Below are 13,879 nucleotides of genomic sequence, written 5' to 3'. Positions count from 1 at the left end.
TTTTCCTAATTTTTAACTCATGAGGATTCATCTGCAGAGGAATATTGATCTGAAAAGGTGGTACAGATAACCTTCTCCTCATCTGTAGATGAAAAAACAAAAAACACATCATAGAGTACTAAATAAATAATATGTGGGTTGAAATGAATAAATTTCAGTTTTAGTGTAATTCAACATTGAAAATAATCAAATAAAAAAATACATTTTATCAACCTCTACACTAAAATAGCTTATCATCACTTTATTAATTAGTTAAAGTTAAAATGAACTCATTGTGATCTGTAATTAATATTTCTCCTATCTATTTGTAGGTTTTCAACCTTCTCTTTGGCTACTCTGTGACCTACTCATGTGAGCCACTGCTCATGTGACCAACCCTACCCCCTAACCCTTACCCTGACAAAATGCAACATGCTTTTATTTTCCCAATGAATGAGTGAAAGGATATCGAAAAGTGTAAACAGAATCAATCAGCTACAAATTATAATAAGACATAATATGCAAAGAATTATCAGGTAACAAGGCTATCTCACTAAAACTTAGATTGGATGTCGTAGAGGGCAAATTTTTAGTTATTTTTTTTTACTGTACTGCATTATTCTCCCACCTCTCCGCCGCAAAAAAAAAAAAAAAAATGAAATTGTCGTTGCAGGGCTTATAGGATCTTTTGCCCTTGACGCTTTCAGATTATAGATGACAGTCTTCTGTTTGGCCTCAGAGTCTTTTTTTTTTTTTTTTTGTCTTTTCAAATCATCTGCAGTCAGAGTCTGAGGCCAACAATGGCCCAACTTCTTCTGGATGTCATTGTGTCATACAAAGTTGCTTTGAGTATTAGATGGATGAGTACTTTGCAAGAGAAGTTTGGATGAGTGGAAAGCAGCATCACAGAAGAAAGAGGATGTGTATGTGAGTGAGTGTGTGTGTGTGTGTGTGTGTGTGGGCCTCATTGTGGTGCTGCTTGATGAGGTGGAGATTTCTCAGAGCAGCAGCACTCACCACAGGCTCTTCTGTTCTGCCGCTCCCTGTCTGCCTCACACAGACACACACACACACACACACACACACACACCAGAGCGGCCGCTGGGAGAAACTTTCTAAATGAGGAATGTGTGTCTGTTTGCACTTCAGCCCTTGGGTGACAGTTTAGAGAAGATGATAAAGAGGCTTACGCTTCCATGAAGGGAGACATGAGTGAAAAAAAGGACTAATAAAAATAACTTTTCTCTCTTTGTGGTTGTCTGTTCAGGTCTGATGAGGAAATGGTGAAATTCATGCACTTGATGAACTCCATCTGGAACATCTGCGGCAGAGATGTGGTCACGGCCTTCGATCTTACGCCTTTTAAGGTCATCTGTGACCTGGGAGGTAAGTTTTCCTGGCTTTTCCTGTTGAAACAAACTATTCCCACATATGTCTGTGGATGCTACTGCCAGTTTTGCCATCTAAGAATAAACCACTGGGAACGAACTTCTTGTACACTCCAAGCTGTAAACACAATCTGTTTAATCTCTGGAGAAATTTCCAACCACATCAGCTTGTAACTGGAAAAATAATGATTCTGAAGGCTGGATTTGATAAATGAACTGAAGATGCTATGATGGCGACAATATCAACCTTATTAGGATATAGATAAGTTTAAAGGTACTCTATTGTGTGAAAGTTCTCTGTTGCACTCTCTTTGAACACGGAATATTTTATGTTTTGCAGAAGAGAAACAAAAGCTTGGTAATAGATTTGTGTCTATTAGGAACAAAAATTGAATTCCAATTTTTTCCACAATTGTCAGAAAACTGGTCTAAATAACTTAATGGTCTGTACATACTTGTTATAATTACAGCTTTTTGTGATAGAAAAGAACTTTCTTTCCACAAATAATGCAGCATATTTTTTTTAAACAAAAAGGTAAACACCAAGATAAAAGAAAGTGTTTTGTTTCTGCTGAATGAGTAGCCTGGTAAAGGAGAAACAGCTTTTAGCAAGGTTTTCCAATACCTCAAAATATCTCAGAGGAAGCTTAAGTTTATATGCAATAGTTGAATGGGAACACTGATTTGTATTTGAATATTAAATGAGTTCATTCCCACCTTTCCTGTACAGAGGTTTTCACAAGGTTTAGGAACCATCACAGATCCACAACCAGCTGAAATTTGCAAATACAAGAGACCACTGTTAGGGGGTAAAGCCAATCAGCGCCAAGGAAAATGAATGGGTCTCCTGGATTGGCTGGTATTCAGAAGCCAGTGAATAGTGTAAGTAGCATGAAGTATTTAAGCTTCTGAAACTGCATTCTATTTCAAATATTTTTTAAAATTAGTGAAAAGTTTTTTGCAACCCAAACCAGACCTGAAATTACCATTGCTTGTTTTTTGTTAGCAGAAATTAAAGTCAACTCACTATGCATCCAGTGGTTTTAACATGCAAGAAGTTTGCTACCAAATGAACCCAAAAGTTTCATCAATATTAAGCATTATAACTAAATTATTTAGTTGGTGAGGATCACTTGTTAAGGCAAAATATAAATTAGTTCCAGTGTTCTCCTTTTAGAGCTGCAATTCAAATGTTTCTGCAACCTGACAAAACTCCTGGGCAAACTTTATACCAGGAATGCATTTTAATAGTAAGAACAAAGGAAGCACAAGGCAACAAACAAGTGAGAGTTGACAAAAAGTGACCATAAGACAATACAATGTCCACCTGATGTAAAGGAAGTCATAGAAAACGCTCAAGCTCAAAAACAGGGATGCTTGTGAAAGAAACTGCAATTCAAAAACAAAAATATTCTGGTAGCTTTCAGAGAGATCTTGGCTAAAACTCCTCGACGTATAAAAAATAAAACCTGCTGCAAAAGAAGCTATTTTTACACAATGCACATTATGCTCACAAACCTCATTTGCTCACTGCTGTTGCTGGCAAGCCACCATATATCCATTTACCATATTGTTGTTGAAAAGAAAATTGAGAAAACAATCCAGTATCTGTCTAAAGCCAGAGAAAGTAACGAGCTTGCCAATGGGGCTAACACAGATGTGATGTCATCGTCTATATATGGAAGTACTTCCTATTTTTTTGTGTGGCTGAGACTCAAAAGCTATGGAGAAGTTGTTTTAAAATGCCCTACATTGAGAACAATAGAAAGGTCGGTTCTGTTTTATTTATATTTTATAGTTCAGTATTTAAAGATTTGCTGGCTTTTGAATGTGTTAAATCCTCAGATTTAACATATTCTTGAATTTTCTTCAAGAATAAAACCTTGAGGAAAATTATTGCATTTTCTATTCTCCCCAGAAAATGATCAAATCAATTACACTTCACATTGTTCATTGATAGTTTATTCAGATACAGCATCAGATTTTCTTCCTTCATTATCAGAGGAGAACTTTGAACCAATTACATGAACCACAGCTCTTAGTGAAATGAAACTTGATTGTTAAGTAAAATGGAGGGCTTTGTTCACTTGTCTCTGCTCCTTTGTCAAGTCAGATTTATCTCTAAAAGCATCTTTGAAGAGTTGCTTTACATGACAAGCAAATGGCACAAAGACGAAAAAGTGCTGGGAGACCAAAGATTAAACAGACATGACATAAATGATGGAGGCAAGAGCTTCTAATGAACTGCAGAGGCACAGTTGAAGAATGAAGGACGTTATGAAACCGAGAATAGCCTTTGTGAAAAAGATAATGGGCTTTTCTTTTTACTTTTTATTCCATTTTTTTTTTTTATTTCAAGTGAATTTAACAGATGAACATTGGCTCCAGTCATGTTCAGACAGGATCATAAAACGTGTAAAATAGGTATTTCAGAACAAATGTCTCCAGTTGTGAATGTTTAATCTGCAGCTTTGTTCACTTACTCAAAGATGGCCTTTGTTTCAGCATTAACACGAATAACAATCCACACAAGAGTCCCTTTGTGATGAAGACGTCTCACCTCCCGCTCACGCCATTTCTGGAGTCTGAAATTGTCCACAGGTGGGCCACGTGTAGCATGTGCTTCCTCAGCTGACCACACAGGGGAGCTGTGGAGCCACAAAAGGCACCTCGCATCGATCCTGGTCTTTTCCGGCTCCTGTGTGACTTTCTTCACACGAGGTTGTCTGTTCATGCTTATGCATGAAGCTGCATATCCAAAAAGTGTGAGCATCAGGAGGGTGAAGGGCAGCACTGCAGTGTCCCATATAGGCAATCGCGTCTCTCACACAGCATCTGTTGAATCTGTGCGCACCTGCTGCTCAAGACTCGTCTCTTTGTCTGCTAGACCCGGCTGATGATTGACTCTCTGCGGTGAATATGGCATCCATACATCCATGGTGGAATGATCATGCATTGAGATGTGCCCAAGGTTGAAAGGATTATTATTTTTTTTTCTGTTTGAATTTATTTCTCATGGCCTCTCTGCAGAGAAATCAGTGAAGTGCACTTGTGAGTCACAACATAATAAGTCTGGATTGATTCCTTGGCACATTTTCAATACATTTTCCAAGATACTGTGACTAAAATAAAAATATTTACATCCCTTGACACTATTCACAATTGTGTCGCATTGCACAAATTTGGGTATGCTTTATGATGGGTTTTATGTGATGGACCAATATTGTGTACCTCAAAATGCAGTATGCCAGATTTCCTTCAGAAGACCTACTGTGTGTAGTGTAATCTTTGAACAAAAAACATCAGGAAGAACACACCAGGCAGAAGAGTCAGGGATGATTTCTGGAGCAGTTTAAATCAGAGTCAGGTTGTAAAATGATACTCTAAGCGTATTGCACAACAGCAAACCGACCAAAACATGTCCATCCACCTAAACTCAGAGGCCAGGCAAAGAAAAGCAATAATCAGAACAAGATACCCACAGTACCTCCAGAGGAATTGATGAGATCCTCAGCTCTGGTAGGGGAATTATTATAAAACCAATAAAGCAAATACAAATATTTAGATGTAACTAAATCAGGAAAAGTTCAACCCAGCATATGAGCAAAGGCTAAATCTAGCTACGAGATAAAGATGAAAACCAGACAGTGTTGGATGTGACTCTTTGAGACGGCCGGGTTAGCCGAACAGTGTGCTGTGTGTCTGATTTCTCTCTTCATCGTGGCTCTTTGATTCTCCTCCTCTGCTGACCCCTGTTTGATGTGAGAGCTACCTAGCATCTCTGTGTGCAGAAAAGGCAGAGCTGATATGGTGGAAGCAGGTCATGTTAGAGGATAGCTGGGAGGAAATCTCGCCGTGTATGCACACACACACATAGACAAACACACAGTGGCTCATCTGACTGGGTTTCATAGGTTTGTCAAAGTGACATCCTTTGAAGCTGTATTCCGTCTCACTGCGACACTCTGGCTTTCTCTTTTCTCCCCCCCTCCAGTCTCTGACTCTATTGTTGTCTTCCACTTTTTCTTCCATTGTCTATTTTGCATTCACCTTTCTTTGCAAGGCGTGGAGAATTTAAATAATGCTGCTAAAGCATCAAACTGAAAGAATCCCATTTTCACATTATATTTCTGTTTTCTCTTATGAGCGTGTGTGAGTGTGTGTGTGTGCTGCTCACTTCAGTTTCCAAATCCCACCTGTGTAACCTCCAAGATTTACCTTCATGGAACTTGCATATCAAGCACAAGTAGCGTGCAACTTTACAATCACTCATAAATCATAATTTAAAATAATAAAAAATCACATTGAATATATAGTGACTTCTGTTGGAGCGTGGATATTTTGTACAGGAAGTGAGGTTTCCACATGTAGAAGTGGAAAAATGAGAGTTAAGGTCTGAGCATTTGACAGGATGATTGTTCAACCTCAGAGCCCCTGTTGTGCAGAAGTTAGTATTTAAGTGGCTCAATGAATGACAACTGGTAAAATAGTGGCAGAGTGATATGCAGTCTGGGCTTATTAATGCAGCTGGAGGGTGACAACTGGCTCATGTGGTACAGAGAGGACTTCCTGGAAGAAAATATGGCTGGTGTAGGAGAATATGATAGAGATATATCAGACTATGCTGATATATTTACTGTGAAATACTTATTCATTTTTCCTTTAAATTCTGTGCACTGCTCTATAACTGTGCTCAAATTGTAGTGAAGGTTTTGGTTATGGTGTATGAGCTAATATGAACCAGCTACTTCCTTTTTTATCTTTTGTTATATTTATATTGACTGTATATGTACTTATATTTCAGAATTAGATCTAACTCAAGGATAAACTTCTTCAATTAAATTTCTTTAATTTAAATGAAAGAAATTTGAATTTCTTTAAAAAGTGCTACTTAGAAAACAGGCTCGATCATGATAAACAACTCTGAGGTTTTACCATCTATAATCTGCATGAGAAGTCATTCCCTCATCTTCCCATCCTGGACTTGGGCATCTTAAGTACACCTTAGTTTGCTTTTGGTTCTCATGTAGGACAACCTAAAAACTCCAAATAAAACAAAATGGTTGACAGCAATAATTATGCCGCTACTTCTGCTGAATTAGAGATAATACCAGTAAGAGTAAACTTTAGGTTTTAAAAGAACAAATAAAGGCAACACATTCAACCTGATTTTTTTCTAAGTAGTTCTAATGTGATATTTTGCAGGAAAGATAGAAGCTGGAAACTTAACAGGATAGAATAAAGATGCTTCTATTCGGTGAAGGTCCTTGTCACATGGAACATTATCTCTGTGTCATTACTGTGACAATCCAACATCAGTTTCACTAAATGTTTGCATAAAACATGTCTTTAATTTTCACTTTCTCAACACAAAAACCTCTCCACATGAGATCATGGTACGTAACGAACTGTCCACTGGCACTGTGCTTCTAACAAGGTTCAGCTGTGCATTTAACCAATAGGAGATTTTTATAAATCTCACAAAAACACCTGTTGTTGCTATATTATGAAACTTCTGTTGATGTGTAATTAATGAGATTTAGATTTAGATGTCTTCAGAACTTTCTTCACTATTTCCACATAATATTCTGTCCTTGTGGTGATATTTATTTTATGAAGTGCACCAGTTCCTCCGGCAGCCAAACTTTTTGCAAAATCAAAGAAATGTAATTTGGCTAAATTTAAAATTAGTTTTAACTTGCTTCACTGATCATATCTTTCCAGGTTTACGTTGCTGTTTTCTACCAAACCCTGAAGGGACTGTTGTGCATGACGCTATCATGGCAGTCAAAATAAATTAAAAAATTATACATTTCAGATTAAGGGCTAACAATTAAATGCTATTAGCATCAACTTAAAAATACAAATTTACTCCAAACATCTACTTATGTGACATAGAGTACTTCTACATTATGTTAATCTGCCTCTGGAATTAAAGTATTAATGTCACATAAACCTCCTCCCCAAAGCAGCAAAATGTATACAAATCAAGATTATAAACAATGTGGTGTACCTGAAAGCGTCACAAGCCCTTGTGTAATGGTGAGCTGAGCAGGTTTGTGCATAGTGAAGATCCACTTTGTTTTCAATGAAGGCTATTTGTTTACTGTTCCGTAACTAAATGCAATTCTATCCTTCTCTTCAGGCTGCAGTGGAGCATTAGCCAAGCAGTGCACGTTGGCCTACCCAGAATGCACTGTGACAATCTTTGACCTCCCCAAGGTAGTGCGTGTGTCAGGGGAACACTTTGTCACCGAGGCTGACCAGAGGATCAGCTTCCATGAGGGTAACATCATTACAATTCTGCATTCTCCTGACAATCACAGTATCTGCTCTAAGTGCAACATTCGTACGTATTAGTGACAACGCAGACACACAAAAGAGATGTTGCTTTTTCAAATCTCTACGAAGCCTGTTATATTTGCTATTGATTCATCGTTGACTGATTTATTTGACCTTTTGTGGTTAAATGTAGCGCAAATAAGCATTCTTACCCTCATTAGAGGTAATCAGGCACCCTGCGCACATCAGGATGGTGAAAGTGAATTAATACAGAATTAAGATAAATGTTTAATTTATAAGACGGAAGCATATGTCGTTGTTTTGCTGTTCAAATGGAATGCGATCAAGCCGTAAGTGAGCTTGTGGAGGCGGGGTCTAATAAATGAGGATATCATCAAAAAATGTATTTTGTGTCCTTAAAATTCGAGCGATGCACTGGGTAGAGTGTGCGACATACGTAAGGTGGCCTCGGTCCTGTTGAGAGTTCGAGTCCCGGCCCAGTTGACTTTTGCTGCATGTCTTCTTCCTAAACTATAATATTAATAATTTCCCAAATAAATTTAGGTCAATAAATTTGGTCACGAGAAAGTCAAACCACCACAGTGCTAGCTCCCCTTTAATACGATGTTGACTCTATTTCAGTTACGTAAGTTGACAAAATCTTCAGTCATAAAAGTTAGATTCATTTCTGGTGTTGAGTTACCCATAGGATGGTCAGAGAGTTTAAAGATGCCTCTCCTCTGCATGTCTTTGCTTCATCCATCATTCATAAACAACAATGAGAAAATTAAAATACGAAATAAACCGGCTAGCATAAAACACCAGGACAAATAATTTAGAATCGTATGTACTGTGTTATTATTAATGTAAAAAATGGGGAAAGGTCTGACCATGCATGTTTGCTTTCACTCAAACAGGGACTCTGTGAAAGGGCAGAACATCTTGACAAAAACAGCTGCAGCACTGATCTCTTTTGTGCTGAAGGGAACTGAATACATCATGAATAACATTACTGAGCATGCAGAACTACTAAGGAAAACGAAAGTTTTGAATGTCAGTGATGAAAACTGCACTGGAGCCTCTAGTTTTAAGTCATTACTTTACATAGAATGTATGCAAACTCCAGCTAATATATTTAGAAATAACCTGGCAATATATATTTTATGTAAGAGTAATTGCAACTGAAAACTATTGTCTCTCTTTTACACATTATACTCATAACCCATCACTTCTTATCCTCACTCCCCAAAGTTAAAAATTGAGTACGACCATAGCTTAAAACACAAAAAGACATAATTGATATTGGCAGCTATTAACCTCATTATCCTCTTGACTGACTTCTGTTAAGAGTGAAATCGTTGTGTACAAAACTATCAATTTGTGCCTCACACTTTCTTTGTTTCGTTGCTCCTCCACTGCAGCAGCAGCTGAAAGTCTCAGCAGCAGGTAACCTCAAAAACCTGAGGAGAAAGTCAATCCCTTCCTGTCCTGCTGTTCGCACAGCCACGTGACGGGCGCTGCTGCATGAGGCCTCTAAATTTATTTTATTGCAACGTCATGAATTTAAATAAAATTAGACATCACAGAAGTACCGAAAGGAAATGATCGACTCTCCAAGTAAGCTGCATGCAGAAGAGAAATCAACTACAAGTGAATGTTGGACAGAGGGCCGAAATTTGACGTAATCAATCTGGGTCAAAAGCATTTAGAATAATTCAATTACAGCAGACATCAACCAATTTGCAGCAATTATATTTAAGCGTGTAAATCACTAATCAAGTCACATCAGTGCTATGCAGGCTTGTCAACAGAATTAATAATTACACAAAATAATTAAATCAGATAAAAGTGAAGCCTGTGAAACACTTAAGGCAGCCCAGTTTGAGTCCTCAGCATCACCCTCGTAACAAACTGCTCACACTGAATATTGCACCCATCCCTCTTCTGCTCATTCTGACATGACCAGCATCAACGTCACTGCAATGTTACCTGGAGGTGAAGGAGAACTTGTTGGAGTTGTTGCTTTTCTATAACATGCTGAAATCTCACACCATGGATGAAAATCTTATATATTCATTCGGCTTTCAATAAATATGAAGTGTCCGTGTCTCTTTCTAAAGGTGATTTCTTCAAGGACTCTCTGCCAGTCGCAGATCTCTATATTCTTGCCAGAATCCTCCATGACTGGACAGACGAGCGCTGCATAGAGCTCCTCTGCAGAATCTATAAGGCCTGTAAACCAGGTCTGTAAGTGTGTCTGTGTGTGTGTGTCTGTGTCTGGGTGTGAAAGGGATGAGTGTTTTTTTTTCTCTTCTTCTTTTGCGAGAAAGGAGATCGCAGATTGTACCCCATAATGCAGCTGATCCCTGAAAAGTCTGTCCTTCTGGCTTTGATCAAAGTCAGACTGCAGGCAAAAATTAGACAAAATAAGGGAATGGTGCATAAACGATGGGAGAGACAGCAGATAAAAAAAGAACAAGTATATTCTTTGTCTAAACAGCACATTGCATTAAGGAAAAGCAGGAGAAATTTCTATTAAAACAACCAAGCACCATTGTTCAGTTGATTTATACGAGTGATCAGTGGTAAATTGTGAGTCAATATTATGATCTCATTCTTTAAATTTACCCATATTAATAGTTTAGCAACATCACTAATCAAAAACATTAAAAAGACATTTGATTTGTAATAAAAAAAAAGAAAAATCTAAAAAGTGTGGCTTGTTTTTCAAGTCACCTCCCTTTATTCCGGTGCTCCTTCTAAACAATTAGATTAAGAACGCACCTAAAAGAGTAAATGGAGTTGATTAGATCAGAATTAATTAGTGAACCTTTATTACTGAACAAACAGCAGCATGAACATATACAGTAGTGGTGGCAGCAACATGCTTCGTGCCCGTGAATCTTTTCAGGTTCAGATAGGAGTTGAGATTGGGACAGTGGTTCACCTTCTGGCAGACTAACACTTAGACACACAAACAGAGCTAAAATATAGTCTCTGTATCACTTTATTTATGTGTTAGAAGAAAGGCACTGCATCTTTCACAAAGTGAAACCTGATCATGACCCATTGTTGTTTGTGATGTAGGAGGTGCCGTGCTGCTGGTGGAGGCGCTGCTAAATGAAGACGGGTCTGGTCCACTGACGGCACAGCTCTACTCCCTGAACATGCTGGTGCAGACGGAGGGCAGAGAGAGGACAGGTGCTCAGTATGCTGCCCTGCTGGCTGCCAGCGGCTTCACCAACATCCAGCACCGCCTCACTGGAAAAATCTATGATGCCGTTCTGGGTCACAAAGAGACGTGAGAGATGAAGAAAAATGATGCTTCCGTGTGTGTAGTAAAATAAAGGCCCAGTGTGTAAGGAAAAAAAAAAAAAATCGATATTTGCTTTTAAAATGCATACAGTTTCCTTTGAGATGCAGTGTTGTCTATGTCCTAGCTGAGATGACCAGCTGTTTCTAAAATGGTTCAAAGTTACTACATGAATGTAAAAAAAAAACAAAATCTAAGTTATTTGCATACAAATTTAAGCTTATATAAAATGCTGTCTTCAGTTGTTTCAAAGAAAATGTATTCATGCAAAATGTATCGCCAGTGTAAAACTGAGAAAAAGGTGACCTTTATAACATAATAAGCTCCAATCTTGTTTGCTGTAAAGAAGGTAGACAAAATACAGCTATGTCATTTTTCACGCTATTGCAAACTGCCTGTCTTCCATGAAGTGTGGTCCAATTATTCACAGTTTACAACTGTGGTTTACCATTATTATAGTTGTGCAATACACATCTTAACACAACTGAAAAGAAACCGCCTTCAACCCCTGCTTTGAGTTTTACTGCAAAAAAAAAAAAAAATTGTTTGACAAAAAGCTAAGCAAAGGTGAAATAGTGGATGGTACACCTTTAAGTAATGGATAGGTTTTATCGTTTTACTCCATTTGTTTAGAATAAAATGTGAAGACGACAGGTTTATGTGCTCACATAAATAAAACATTCATTTATTATACAGAGGAAATTGGTGGGAAGAAAATACAAATGAGAAAATCCCAACACCTTCATGCCAACTTTAACTGACAAAGTATTACGGCTGAATGAGAAATAATCTCAAGGATGTACTTTGGGATAGAGTTTGGATTAGGGAAGAGCCAAAGTCACTCCTGTTGCCAGGCAACATTATCAAAGGTTTTCCTAATATTCTGTCTATCTTCTTCAAGAAGCCTATGTAAGCAGGCTGCAGAAGACGTTAGTAATATTTTAAGACGTTTCTGCCCTGCCTCCGTTCACCACCCACCACAACTTTAAAATAATGATTAGAGAAGGAAATATCATTATTCAGTCATCTCCATCATGATCCTGGGGAAAGCACAATTATACTTATTAAAAAAACAAAATAAATCTTCAGATATCAAAGGATTATCATGGACTAATTACATTTAAAATGTACCGTATGTTGCTTATATTAAATAATCTTTTTTGCGAGGCACAACTCTGTGTCTTCAGAATGAGCTGCAACAGAAACCCCAAGGATGACGATAACATGAGAACTGAGCAGAGCGGGTAAGTAAATACCTACCTGTAAGTGCAGGCTATAAGTGTTCAGGAAAATCTTCTCCAAAGTCTTCAAGAGACTCTTAAAGTCATGGAGTTAAACCCTGTTCTGAAACAACTTCATCAACACTTGTGAAACAGCAAGTAAAACCAGAATACATCCCTGACAGGAACACGGTGATCAAGAAAGAGTTCAAGTGTGTATGACTTGATTTATTCTGTAACCTCCTCTCTTGGAGTTCCAGATTACTAAATAATGCTACGCTAATGTTGCCTCTGCAAAATCAGCAAGCATCTCCCACTGTGGACGAAAAAAAAGTAAGGGATTAAAAATACATTAACTTTTCACAGGAGATTGTAGCTTTTGTTTCAAATTTGCACCTTCCTCCTCTGCCTGTTATTGTGTCACTCTCCATTAGCAATATCTGCTTCAGTCCCAAAGAACCCCGAGGGCTGCACCATGTCCCAGCAGACATCGGGTGAGAGGTGAGGTACACAGGGCTAATGCAAAGAGACAGAGAGCCTTGCACGCTCACACCAACGGCCAATTTATAATAAACCACCACCCACATCTTTTGACATGCAAACAAAGAGGAAACATGCAGACTCCAGACAGAGAGGATGTGGCCAAACAGCAGGTTCAATCCTGCTGTGAAACAAAAGGACACGTTGCATATTATGAATGTGATTAATGTGGAAAATCAGAAAGACGTGTGTATAAGTAAGAGGAGGCTAACCGGATTTAGTTCCAGGAGAGTGTGTGATACAATATTGAAAAGCCAAAAGAGAAATCTGCCTTTTAGGATATGGCAAAATGATTTTTCCACAAAAAAGGTTTGATGAATTAACTTCCCCTACATCAGTAAAACAACTCCAGAACTACTTCCTGGTAAATTTCAAAGCACTTATCTTCATGCCTAGATTCTTAATAATAGCTTGGATTAAACAACCAAAAAAATTACCAAGAGATTGCTTCACGAGACGGATTTTGATGGGAAATATTGTGACGTGTCAATATTGTGAGATTTCATATCCTGTTACTGCCAATTAACAAGCATAATCCTATTTTAGTAGATGAGGTCACCAGCAGAATGTGCTGTCGATGCTACTGAAAAGATCAAATAATTTCTATATTACTAATTCTTATCATGCAGCACCGAGGCAGCGTCTGATCCTCATTCTGCGCTGTTCCTCACAGCCTCACACAGCTGTCTTTGTGTTGTGTTCTTTGTGAAAATGGACATGACTTAATGAATCTTCTCCACAATAGAGGGGCGGGAGGGATCTTGAATTTCGCTGCCACTCTTCTTTGCAAGTCAGTTTTGTTCGCTGCATCGTCCTTTTCTCTCAAAACGCCGCCTCTCATTGTGTTCCAACTCAGACGTGGCGCAGCACCCTTTACAAAATGTATTGAGCGGCAGCGGTTGTGAATGGAAAGACTGAATCTGATAGGCACTTTTAGGTTTCTCACGAGTGTTTAATAACATGGTTTCTTTTTACATGCGTTGATACCAAAATGTCTTTTATTTTTGCAGAAAAAAGCCGTGCCAAAATGAATTTCCATTATATCAACCACTGCCTTTTGCAGCTGAGAAAAGATCTTTATAGGCTGTCTAAAACCATCATTACTAAAAGGTTCTTTCCTTCAAATGACTACCTCACCACTGATCATTTTTGTTTAA

General features: G+C 38.2%; 1 protein-coding gene across 3 annotated transcripts in view; it reads left to right on the top strand.

The window, feature by feature from the left end:
* The window catches only part of asmt (acetylserotonin O-methyltransferase), a 20,465-nt gene extending 7,920 nt beyond the window's left edge, over positions 1 to 12,545 (top strand). For 2 of the 3 annotated variants that reach the window (XM_015035069.1, XM_015035079.1), the window contains exons 5-8: positions 1,247 to 1,365; positions 7,513 to 7,653; positions 9,770 to 9,892; positions 10,737 to 12,545. In XM_015035069.1, the coding sequence (XP_014890555.1) occupies positions 1,247 to 1,365; positions 7,513 to 7,653; positions 9,770 to 9,892; positions 10,737 to 10,954 (601 nt within the window). In that variant the 3' untranslated portion in view covers positions 10,955 to 12,545. The remainder of the gene's footprint in view (positions 1 to 1,246; positions 1,366 to 7,512; positions 7,654 to 9,769; positions 9,893 to 10,736) is intronic. The other variant, XM_015035088.1, reaches the window with a different exon arrangement.
* Positions 12,546 to 13,879: the final 1,334 nt, after the last annotated feature.

Source organism: Poecilia latipinna, unplaced genomic scaffold (assembly GCF_001443285.1).
Source record: "Poecilia latipinna isolate Pla-1442-1.1 unplaced genomic scaffold, P_latipinna-1.0 Scaffold19, whole genome shotgun sequence".
NCBI classification, from domain to species: Eukaryota; Metazoa; Chordata; class Actinopteri; order Cyprinodontiformes; family Poeciliidae; genus Poecilia; species Poecilia latipinna.
Note: the sequence above shows the minus strand (reverse complement) of the source record. Positions and strands in the feature narration are given on the sequence as shown.